Genomic DNA, 12,551 nt, shown 5'->3' with positions numbered 1-12,551 from the left:
CAGTCATGATAACGTCGACAGACAGAGAGCCACGTCTGTGTTCCCCCAGCTCTCTGACCCTGCCTGGGCATGATTGGTCACTCCTGATGAGGTCAAAGGTCAGGGCTGGTGTGATCCTGTGACTGCTCTTTCCTGAGCGGGTCAGTCGGAGCGCATACAATCACACACCTCACAGTCTCATCCTCAGACATTTAAACACAGACTCGTGGGCAGGCTGTAAACTATCTTTTATCAGTATGAAGCTGCAGTACAGCTGGAATTCTAGCCATTCATTTTGACTGAATGACACAAACATGCGCTCGATCCTCATGCTTGGTTGTTCTCTAATGCGTTCATTGTACACAAGCACTCTTAGTGAACAAAGAAAGATAATTTTTTTAAACAGTATCACAGTCATAGTTTAGGGTTCATGAAGCATGTGTTACAAAGGGGAAGTCTTCCATGTAGGCTATGAAGGTCTCACCTGATAGCGTCTTTGTTGAGATAAACATCATTTTGTTAATCATCACCCCTTGCTCAGTCAAAATGTTAAAAAAAATAAATAAAAAGCAACTGAAAATAGAGCACAATGGCAGGTTAGTTTTGGTATTTGCTAATGCGGCAACTCTACTACTTTCGCTCATATTATTTCAAGTAAGGAATTTGAGGGAGCTATTATATGGCACTTGTTTGAACTGTCTGATCTGGTTTTGTTGAGTGGTTTTAAAGCGGTCTTGGGCATTTTTAAACTGGCTAGGAGAACGGCTGGCCGTCCAGCTATACCAACCAGAGTATGTGAGTGGCATTCAATAATGATCCTTCTCACGACTGTGAAAAAAAAGTTTGCGCATTTAGAAAACTATGTTTTGTATTATATCACATTTGCATCAAATTACAAAAAACATAGTTTACTGATCAGAAACACTGCTCTGCCTTCGCTCAAAATGTCAAAACTTATATTAAACAAAAAATAAATACACAACACTAGATGAATAGTTTTAGCATGGTTTAATAGAACACTACAATTAGACCAAGTCTATATAATAGGGACAGTTCACCAAAATTCTGTTATTAACTACTCACCATCATGTCGTTCCAAACCTGTAAGACCTTCGTTCATCTCCGGAACACAGCAAGGGTCCTAACACAGTCAAGGCACAGAAACGTAGTAAGGATATCAGTAAAACAGTCCATGTGATCAGTGGCTCAGCTGTGATTTTATGAAGCTACAAGAATATTTTTGTGCTCAAAAAACAAAAATAACTACTTAATTCTAAAAATTCTTCTCACCCAAGTCACCCTAGGCACCATTTCAAAGAGTATCACGATGCACGTGCATGCTTTCCTGCAAGTAACCAACGTATGTACGTGCTGCTGCTGACGTAGAACATGCATGCGCTGCACCTTGTTTACGTGCAGATCAAAGCACACACACATATCGTGATACTCTCCATAATGAAGGCAGAGGGTGACTTTGTTAAAGAAAGTTGTTATTTTTGTATTTTTGCACACAAAAAGTATTCTCGTAGCTTCATAAAATTACTGTTGAACCACTGATGTCACATGGACTATTTTAACGATATCCTCACTATCTTTCTGGGCCATAAAATGTTTCAGTTACTTTGCTGTCTATGGAGGGTCGGAAAGCTCTCTGATTTTATCAAATATCTATATTTGTGCAATCATTATGTGCAAGCTTATGCGTTGTGTGCGCGTTTGTAGCAAGGTAGCAACGCATTTTTTTTATTGCGCACGTGTGGAGCAATGTAGTAGAATGTTTAAAATTTGAATTCAACTAATCATTATCGAGGATCCACATGCTACAAACAAACATGATATAACCTCGAGGACTCGTCCATCGCCGTCATTATAACCTTCTTTCTGATTTGAGTGATCCACATATCTGTCAAGCTTGCTATGATGTTTAATGTGTGAATTCTTGATGAAATGCAGTTATATTATGGGCTGTTATCATTAATTGTGCTCGTGATGGAGCGGTAGTGGAGCACTCTCGGAGCGAATGAAAACCACAATGCTCTGACTTTCAAAAAATCCACTCCTTGCACCAGTCAAAAATCACGCCGCTCCACTTCCAATCCACTCCGCCCACATACTTTGATACCAGCTAAAAAAAAACAACTTAAACCAGCTGGAAACCTCCATAGCAACAATTCAGAACACCCTAGAAGGAAACCCCTATCAACCACCTATAACACCCCTAAAAAGTAAGCAACCATCCAGAACACCCTAAGAACCCCTTAGAAACCACCCAGAACACAGTAGAAACCCAAAAGCATCCACTCAGAACACCCTAGAAGGTGCCAGAAAGCATCCACCTAGCAACTACTTAGAACACCCTCGGAAACCACCCAGAACACCCTTGGAAACCCCCTAGCGTTCTGGTGCTGAGTTTTGCATAGGCATATTCATGAAGCAGAGATGGCCAGATACAGGAGATCATCAGGCACTTCTGTCAAGCATCTGCTTCAAGAAAACTTGACTTTCTAACACTTAAAAAAGCATTAGATTTTCCTCATCAGAACAGGTGATAATGGACGCGTTTGCAATGTTGACAGTCAGGTCAGGTGTGGTTCCCTGGAACGATATCTAATAATCATCACTGGAAAGAATGACGCCTCACCCAATCACTGAATAGAGCTTCATTTGAGGTGAGGATGCCCTGCTGCTCAGATGTGCTGCAGTGTTTTCACAAAGGGTGTGTGTGCTAAAAGCAAAGTAGAACAACAATGAGGCTCATCGAAATGTTCTGGTCATGTGACGTGTTTCTTTAGTGTCTTTGGAGGTGTGAGAGAAGAACAAGACAAACAATAGAATGCCGAGTATCTGAAATCAGATGAGAAATGTCCATCAATAATACAATTAACCATCAATCTAAGAAAAGTTCATTTTTTAAAGCAAATTGCAATGGTTTGTTCATTGAATGCTGGCCTGACACCCTGTTTAAAACCTGTATTTCCCATAAGCAGACCTTACACCGCTGACCCTTATCAGATTGTTTACAGGTTTCTGTCTTCATCTTTCAGACTCAACATGCCGGCGCTGTCACAAAACACACAAAACCCATTTCACGAATGAACGAATGAAAAAGACAAACAAACAAATACTGTTCTTTTGACTTTTCGATTCAAAGATTTCCGAAAAAAAAAAGTACTTTGGTTTCCACATAAATAAATAAATGCTGTTTTTTTTTCCTTTCGATTCATCAAATAATTCAGAAAAACATGTATTATGGTTTCCACATTAAAAAATTAAGCAGCACGACAGTTTTCAACAGTCTTTGATAATGTGTGTGTGTGCGCGCATGCTAACATGAACTAATAATACAAAAAAAAGAAAGAAAGAAAGAAAAAAAGCATTTATTAATCTTAGTAAATGTTAATGTCAACATTTTCTAATGCATTAAAAGTTATATTATTTAATGGACTAATTGTATTTTTATTAAACGGGTCACATGATGCTGCTAAAAAGAACATTTTTTGTGTATTTGGTGTAATGCAATGTTTATGTGGTTTAAGGTTCAAAAAACACATAATTTTCCACATAATGTACATTATTGTTTCTCCTCTATGCCCCGCCTTTCTGAAACGCAATGATTTTTACAAAGCTCATTGGTCTGAAAAGAAGAGGTGTGCTCTGATTGGCCAGCTATCCAGTGCGTTGTGATTGGGTGACTACCTCAAGCGTGTGATGGAAATGTTACGCCCCTTACCACAGCGGTTCCCAATCAGTGTTGCCAGACGTATGATAATTATTGGATTTGTACGATAATTTTGACCTCTGTATGATCAATAATGAAAAAAATCCCATAATGTATGATAATTTTATGAATTTTATGACAATTCAAAATGATGGTAGTCATAGGACTTTTATACTCATATACAAAATCGGCTCATTACAGAGACCTAAATGCGGTCGTGCACACCTCAGAGTGTGTTGAGTCACTGATTATAATGGGTCCTATAGTATTTTGAAGCACCGCTCACGTCCAGTGTAGACACGGTACGCTTAGTTATCTATTGTGGTCATTTGCAGGTTGTGTCAGAAAGTAGATGGTTTAGCTGTATTCTGTACGTTTGACTCGTGTACGATAATTTTCTTCCAAATACGATAATTTTGAGCTTCTGGTACTACATTTGCAATCTGGCAACACTGTTCCCAATCCCAGTCCTCGCACCCCCCTACTCTGCATATTTTGCATGTCTCTCTTTGTTAACACACATGATTCAGATAATCAGCTCGTTAGAAGAGAGCTACGTGCATGAACTGTGTTCCGATTGATATGATCCCTGCACGGTGTTCATTGCTCCCTACTCCCTGAGCAGGGGAAATCTGTCAAAGTTTACCTCACTTCTGAACATTCATTCAGAGATTTGCACTGCGCAACGTCTTCACACACAGATGAGCGTGACATCATATTCCTCTGTAAATAAATACAATTTAAATTCATGTCTCGCACACTTTAATGCCCTTTGAATGGAACATATACACTCGTTTTCGAACTGGAATCATGGCAGGAATATCCTGCGATGTTCACTTCGCAGGGCACTTACTGTTGAATAGAACAAAAGTTGTACCTGATAAGAGGACTGGGATTGGGAAATGCTGCCTTACCAAACTGTGATGCCGTGTCCTAGTGTGACAAGACATAAACAATATAACCCATTACAAACGAGGCATTTGTTGCATCCAGTGGGGACATAATTACTGATTATAATGACTTGTACTGTGTTTTTACGCATTGCGTTGCGTATCGCGCCGCATGAACATAAAACCATGTCTGTATTTATGATCAATGAAACGACAAACAACAAGCGCTACTCTACACTGCTCAAAACTCGTGTTTGAATCATCAGTGGCAAATTCTTTAAATATGTAAACGTACTTACAGACTGTGAGTCAGAAGCGCCAGACTGTCCTTGAAAAGTCAGAATTTCCCCACTTTATAGAAACAGTCACCGGCATTGTAGGCTACTCTCACAGGAAACAGTCCTTGTCCTCCATAAAATGCACTGCACACATCTGAATATTTGGGATGAACTGTTCTGGAACAGTGTTGTAAATACAACTTAACCACTGATTTCTAGTTGTGTCCTCTTTTGGAAGACCAAACAAAGTAGTTTCGCTTTCACAACGAAACACAGCATCTCCACAACATGGCGGCGGCAACAGCGAGAATAAAAGTTACTCCTTCTTTCTTTGCGTGAACATTTGGGCGGTGTTATGCAAATCTTCCCACATCGTGACGTAGACATGTGGGGGCTTGTAAGAACGAGCCATTTTAGGAGGGTGTGGTTGACTCTTAACTTTTAAGTTATATTTAAGAATATCTCTTTGGATTTGAGACTTTAGTCTTTGCAACTTTACAGATCTTCTTTATGCACCAAGAGCTTGTAACACTCCAAAGAGAAAGGAAACCTTGAAGTTGCATCATATGACCCCTTTTATTAACTAAAATTAACAAAGATAAACAAATACTGTAACAAGACTGTATTGCTCATCATTAGTTAATGATAGTTAATGCATTGACTAATGTTAAGTAATGGGACCTTATTGTAATATACCTTACAATGACCTTGTTGTAATTTTTATATACATATATGCAATGTATTTTTCTCCCCTTTAAATATAATATCATATAATATAATACATAAAATATTTGCATACTATGTATAAACTTGACCATTCTCATTTTCAGGGACATTTGTGCTTTTCAAAGCTGGCATTACTACAAGATCTGCCATTTTATCAGAGATTTTTATCTTTGTCTCTAATTGTATTGCAAATAGACATTACTCAGGGCTTGAACCCACAGATGATATGGATGTGAATAATGGAAACAACAACATGTCTTAATCCGCACTCAGAGCAGGCCACACTCCCTCCAGATGCGCTGTCACTCTGCTGATCATGGCTGCGTGTAAACCTGTGCTAGACAGAGAGGGAGGTGAACCTTCTTTATCAGGGTTTCCAACACATCTAATCCTTTAATGATGGAGCCAAAGTGGCTGAGACATTGGCTCAGTTGGACCCAAAGGTTATAATCCTGTTTACCCCTAAACACAGACTACAGCATCTTCCTCCCAGAGGCCGTCGCTTAGAGAGCCACCACACTGAGGAGAGATCAGGAGAAATGATCTGAAATGTTGTTGTTGAGTAGGTAATGGTTTGGATGAATAAATGTGAAATGTGAGATGGCTTAGGCAGTGTTTTTGGAAGTCAGTCAAATAGTCATAAACTGTCAAGAATTTGATGCAACAACGTTTTCAGTTTGTGGAACAGTACATTGACACCTGTACAGAGGAAAATTACTTTTTCATAGCTCAAGAGGCATGCATGTAAAGAATGCAGTTCTTTTAAGTAGCATATAAATACTTTGTCTCAGATGTTTCTTCTACAATAAAAATGGAAAAAAATTAAACATTGTTGACATACAGTACAAGCATAGAGCTATAAAATCAATGTTGAATTAGCTCAGATCATTCTTGAGAATTTATTAAGAAATATTTCATTTTGAAATCTCAAACTTTTGATTGCAGGCTTTTTTAGGCACAGTTTGTGACATTGCTGAGATATTTTCCGAAAGTCACTTCTTCTTCTTCTTCATGTTTATATCCAGTGTTGAGATTGAAAGTATGTTTGTTATTTAATATCTGGTATTTAATATTAAATCATTTATTTTCATTCTTACGATCATAATTGATCTAATAATGAGTCACTGTGTCAGGCTTTTACATAAAAAATAATAATTATTAAATTATTATTAAATTATTAAATTATTATTAAAAGTGCTGGTCTTTCAATCTTTTTAGTCATCAAAGGATACTGAAAAATATTTCTACAAAAATATTAAGCAGCACAACTGTTTTCAACATTGATAACAAATAACTCAAATAACTCAATGATTTCTGAAGGATCATGTGACAATGAAGCCTGGAGTAATGATGCTGAAAATTCAGCTTTAAATCACAGGAATAAATTACGGTGTAAAATATATTAACATAGAAAGCAGTTATTTTACATTGCAATAATATTTCACAATATGACTGTTTTTACTGTATTTTTAAACAAATAAAATCAGCCTCGGTAAGCTTGCTAGGACTTCTTTCAAAAACATAACAGTACCAAATCCCCACTTCAGAAGTGAAAAAGGTCTCCAAGGTTGTTTAATGCCCAGTATGGAGCTGGAGTAAGTCTCATGTAACAGTTAACTCCACCCGTACTTGCGTGAGAGTGCAGTCTAGTTTGATTGGCAGGTGTTAGATGAGGTGACTGAGTCATGATCAAGAGCTTTGTTCGTTCTCCGTCACACCTGGGGGTCAGCAGCTCCACCCACTTTGACCTCCACCTGTAAAGATTCAGAAACTTAACGGAGCCGACGATTCAGATCTCCTGTTCACCCCAGTCCACCGGCACAACGAAGTGTTTTAAAGGCCAATAACTTCGAAGAAATGCTTCCAATTTCCTCTTAAGTAATCTAGTAATACATCAACATGCATAAGTTGAAAGGCAATAAATTATGTACTGTAGACAAGTACTTTGGCAATTACTGGGGAAGAACATTTTACATAATTGATTTTGACAAGTAGACAAAATGAATAATTAAGGTGTGGCATGACAGCAGGTTCATCTGAGAAAAACTGCTATCTTTGACACGAATGACGCAGGCCTGTAAAAGTACTGTGGTGCTGGATGTTGTTCACAGAAAAATTCTGTTATTATTTACACTGTATGCTTTTCTTTTCTTTTCTTTTCTTTTCTTTTCTTTTCTTTTCTTTTCTTTTCTTTTCTTTTCTTTTCTTTTCTTTTCTAGCTGTAAAATTATATTTAAAGCTGTAATAATATATGACTTCTGATCTGTATTACTTTTAAAGTCATATGATACTTTTGTGTGAGTTTCAGTGTGATTTCAGTATTCACTGAAAATCTTCCCATCCAGCTTTCAGCTTTCAAACCTTATTACCCATTAAATTTTTTCGCAGACATAAATTAACTGCCAATTTAGATACACTACACAGACAATGATCAATGGTAAAAAACCTAGTATGCCAAATTTAGCATGATTGAGATTTCAGAGCTGCAGGCAGATTATCAGTGATTTTTTATTTTATTCTTAAAATGTATGCATGCATGTTTGTATGTATGTATTTTTTTTCAGTTGCCAAAGCACTTGTCTATTTTATATGTAATCTTATTTTTATATTTTATTTTTTATATTTTATAAATTTTTTGGAGATTGTGTGAAGCAGTGAAATGTCCTTATAAGGAAAGCAGAGGCAGGAAGACTCCTTTTGTATTCCACAGAAAGTCAGGTTTGTAAAAACATACAAGGGTGACTTAATAATGATAGAAATTTAATTTTTGAGTAAACTTTAGAGTCCCTTTAGCTGTCAGTCAGAATTGTTTGTCTTTTTTTCAAGACTTAAAAAAGATTTGCTTGTTACTCTGTTGGCAATAATAACAACAGCGCACATTTCATTCTCTCTGCCAATTGACTAACATATTGAACATATTTAAGAAGAGAATGGCATTGAAGCCAATCCCATAAATGTTTTCACTTGACATCACAACGAATTTCCATGTGTTTACGCGTACAGAATCAGAGGTAGACTTTGATGGGTAAATTAGGGTGTAACAGAGAACATATAAGTGAGGATATTGATACGAACAGACAGAAATGCATAGACGCTGAAAATTCCAGAGTTTCTCTGGAGCCGGGCCAAGTGGGTGGCATTAGGTGAACCCGTGCTCTGTATGGAGGAGAACCCTGTATCTAGGGCTGCTCTTATCTCACAAACCAAAACAATGTCACCACACAGATTACTATTATTAAGTGGCATGACATTGTTGTGGAGATAGAAATATGCGGGTGGATATGCCCTGCATGGGTGGATCTGCAAGCTTTAACTGAAAGAAAGGGACCAAATCCAGAACGAGTTTGATGTCAAAGTCAGATTTCGCCAGACAGGTTTGAGTTTTAGATAATAGCTGAAACAGGTTTGAATCGTTTCAACTGGGAAGCAGAGAATTTCTGTCATATTATATTATATTACATTATATTATATTATATGCTCATGAATATCTGTTAAATAGCCATACAGCCATACAGAGGTAATAATTACATTTGTGTGTGTGTGTGTAGAATATAATATAATATAATATAATATAATATAATATAATATAATATAATATAATATAATATAATATAATATAATATAATATAATATAATATTGTATATAAAAATATATACTTGTCTTTTGCGTAGGGTTGTGTGTAAGTTTACATTTAAATGGCATCATATTTAAAAATATTCAGCCAAACCTAAGTTTTTTTTTTACGTTTAGGAGACACATATTTGGTCACACTTTAGTTTAGGGACCAACCAACCAAGTTTACGTATTGGGTAGAGATTAAGGGATCTAAAATATGCAGAATAAGGCATTAATATGTGCTTTATAAGCACTAATAAAAAGCCAATATGCTAGTAATATGCATGATTGAAGATTTGGACCCTAAAGAAAAGTGTTACCAAATATTTATACATGGCTCATTTTAACACCCCTGTAACAAACACTTCCTGCTGCTATTCATGTAATCCACAGACTCACTGAGACATTTCTTTGTAGAAATAGCTAAAGAGGTCTGGTTATGCCTGAGAGCTTTTTAAAGACAGGTGATTGATGACCTACATGGCAGTTGCTTCCTGAAGGAAAAGTATTGCAAACCATATTCCTAGAAGTTTGGGGATTTTGTGTATAAACCATAAAATGGTTCGGTTATTATTTCTGTCACATTTATCAGTTCAGCATTCAGGTTATGCGATCATGACTCACTGATTAGACCACATCTCTTACAGGGTAAATCATGTCATCTTTCCAGGAGAACCCTACCTGTATCCCTCAGACAACAGACCACCTAGGGTCTATAGGTGGGTTAAACTATCGCTCTGCTGAAGTCAACTTAAGTTGAATGGAAGAAGGATAGGGGCGCTTGAGATCAATATCTCTTGTAGCAATGTTAAACTTCTATGTTGAGCGGACCCACATGTTTTACAAAAGAATCCTTCTCTTGATTTATCAGCTGGCATGGCTTGTGAACGTGGCAAGTGTTCAGGCTGAAGAATAATCGCAGTCCTTGTTAAACAATAGACAACTTTTAGGAATTAGGAAGTGCTATGGTTTTAAAAGAATAATGATGTATGTGTGAAAACTTTTACTGAAATCCAATTAAAAATAATCAAATACATTAGAGCCACAGTATAACACACTAGATGACTGCAGAGAACACAAACACTCACATTTGTAACTATTTTAGTTTTGGTAACTTAATGGCTAAAATGGATGCCAATAAATTATAGCATAGGCCTATAGGCTAGTTTCACTATTTTTCTTACAGTTCACTTAGATCCATATTTTTTAAGTTCCTCAGTCATTTTAAAGTAAAAGGTCAAAAGTAGGCTAAGTCTGTTTAACCAGATAAGGCATTTCACAAGTTCACATTAACACAAGTGAGATCAATGCAAGATAAAGGTAAGATATGTGGCTTTCTGTCCACGATGGAAGCAACACATCTGGACTTCTTAAAATGTATGAATTAAATATAAAAAGAGAAGACGGAGTGGGGATGATTGAAAAAATGTCATTGGAGTGACCACAATACTTGGAGCCTATAGCTCATGATGCAACACACACATGCACCTTTAATAAAAATATTTTATTTCACAAAATACAAAGCTGTACAATACTTAAAAAAAAAAAAATCACCATAATAATAAAGAATATTATTCACAATAATATGAGAAAGTCCGTGCTAATGTCCCTAATATCATCACAGTGCTGGTCTCCACACACTCAGTCCGTGTAAGTCATACACGTAAGGCCGGTATGAAAAGGATTTATAGACCGTCGCTAAAAGCGAAGCTCTGAAGAAGTCCGCCTCTGTAGCAGCAACAGCCGTGGCGTCGGGTTTCTGAAAGTCTGTCGTTAGCTGCCTCCGCTTGGTTTTATATCTCCTGTTCTGGAACCAGATCTTCACCTGCGTCTCCGTCAGGTGCAGCGCGCTCGCGAGGTGCGCGCGCTCGGGCGCGCTCAGGTAGCGCTGGCGACTGAACTTCTTCTCCAGCTCCAGCACCTGCAGGTGCGTGAACGCGGCGCGCGACCGCTTCTTCTTCCCGCCGCCGCCTCCCGCCAAATCCGCGGAAGACTCTGATTTATCCTCAGGACTCCGACAAACCGACACATCCTCCGAGTCTGTGAACGTAAGTACGGTACATTTAGGGTTTTAAACTTAGTTTCTCACAGGAACACTGGAGTCAGAATACATCTAAACCCCTTACAAAAATAAACCATGGTTTTACTACAAATAAAACCAAAAAACATGGTTACTGTAGTTAAACCACGGTAACCACACACCCATTATGGTTTTGCTAGACTAACTATACGCTAGTTTAGCCATTGTATTGGTAGTAAAACTGTGGTTACAGCCTACACATGGTAAATGGTAAAACATGGTTACTACGCTTTTACTACAATAAAACCATGGTTAATTTTCGTAAGGGCAGCTTTTCACAGGTCTCAGAACATCTAAACCATCTCTGCTAGCTAGTACAAATACAATGTCAGGTCTACTTTTAACTAACTTAAGAAAATTAACCATGGTTTTACTACCACTACCACTACTACTGTACCACCAAAAACAAAACAAAAAGAAAAACAAAAACCGGTTCTTGTAGTTAGGCTATTACCAAATTAACCATGGTTCTGCTACACTAACCATAGTATAATCATGGTATTTGTAGCCGAGTAAATCTGTGGTTATACAAATGCTAGTCAATCTGCCAAATAAATAAATAAACATGGTTATAGCTATGTTACACTTTTACGATCCTAAAACCATGGTTAATTTTCGTAAGGCATACAAATTCAGTTTACCTAAACTACCTACACACATATGTAGCTAACTGCGTAGCCTACTAGTTTGGCATGCACATGACACAACTGCCTAATCTTAACTAAGCTAGAAGTGCTCTCAGAAATGGTCTTCAAAGTGCAGTACCTGTTCGTCCGTCTGTGCTGTCGGCTCTGTCGCTCTCAGATTCGCAGGAGTCACCGTTTTTACCCTCTTTTAAGGATAAAATGTCCTCTATAAAAAACGACGTCAGCTGCTTGTTTGAAGCCGCCATCTGTGTTGCTAAATTCCCGATAAAGGTAAGGATAAACCGTCTTCTTCCTCGGGGTTAGTAATTGGCACTTTCATTCTCAAGCTCAGCTGCTGGACTTTAAATAGCGCGTGAGTGCTGCTGTCTCTTCCACCATTGGAGGAGCGTCCTGCGCTACGTCATCGGTCCAGGCTCGCTGATGGCTAAAACAGACACGTCTTCATGGACCATCATTCTGTCTAACACCAGACACAACTGCTGCTTGTCCTGAAGTCTTAATAAATTTACACAGTATAGATATTTTATCTATATTACTTAGCTGTCCTCCCAACTGCAATCTTATATAAGCATAATATATAATAAATGTATATGATATACAATATTATAATATTATAT

The 12,551-nt window shown here is 37.5% G+C and overlaps 1 protein-coding gene across 1 annotated transcript; it reads right to left on the bottom strand.

Annotated features, from left to right (window-relative positions):
* Positions 1-10,692: 10,692 nt before the first annotated feature.
* Positions 10,693-12,264, bottom strand: LOC109112448 (homeobox protein Nkx-3.1-like). Its single transcript, XM_019125375.2, has 2 exons — positions 12,053-12,264; positions 10,693-11,247 (listed from the first exon to the last, which is right to left on the bottom strand). Exons 1-2 carry the CDS (start codon positions 12,177-12,179, stop codon positions 10,826-10,828), a joined length of 549 nt encoding a protein of 182 aa, XP_018980920.2. The 5' UTR covers positions 12,180-12,264; the 3' UTR covers positions 10,693-10,825.
* Positions 12,265-12,551: the final 287 nt, after the last annotated feature.

This window comes from Cyprinus carpio, chromosome B8 (assembly GCF_018340385.1).
Source record: "Cyprinus carpio isolate SPL01 chromosome B8, ASM1834038v1, whole genome shotgun sequence".
In the NCBI taxonomy this organism is placed as follows: domain Eukaryota; kingdom Metazoa; phylum Chordata; class Actinopteri; order Cypriniformes; family Cyprinidae; genus Cyprinus; species Cyprinus carpio.
The sequence above is the reverse complement of the archived record's forward strand: the minus strand, read 5'-3'. Positions and strand labels throughout refer to the sequence as shown.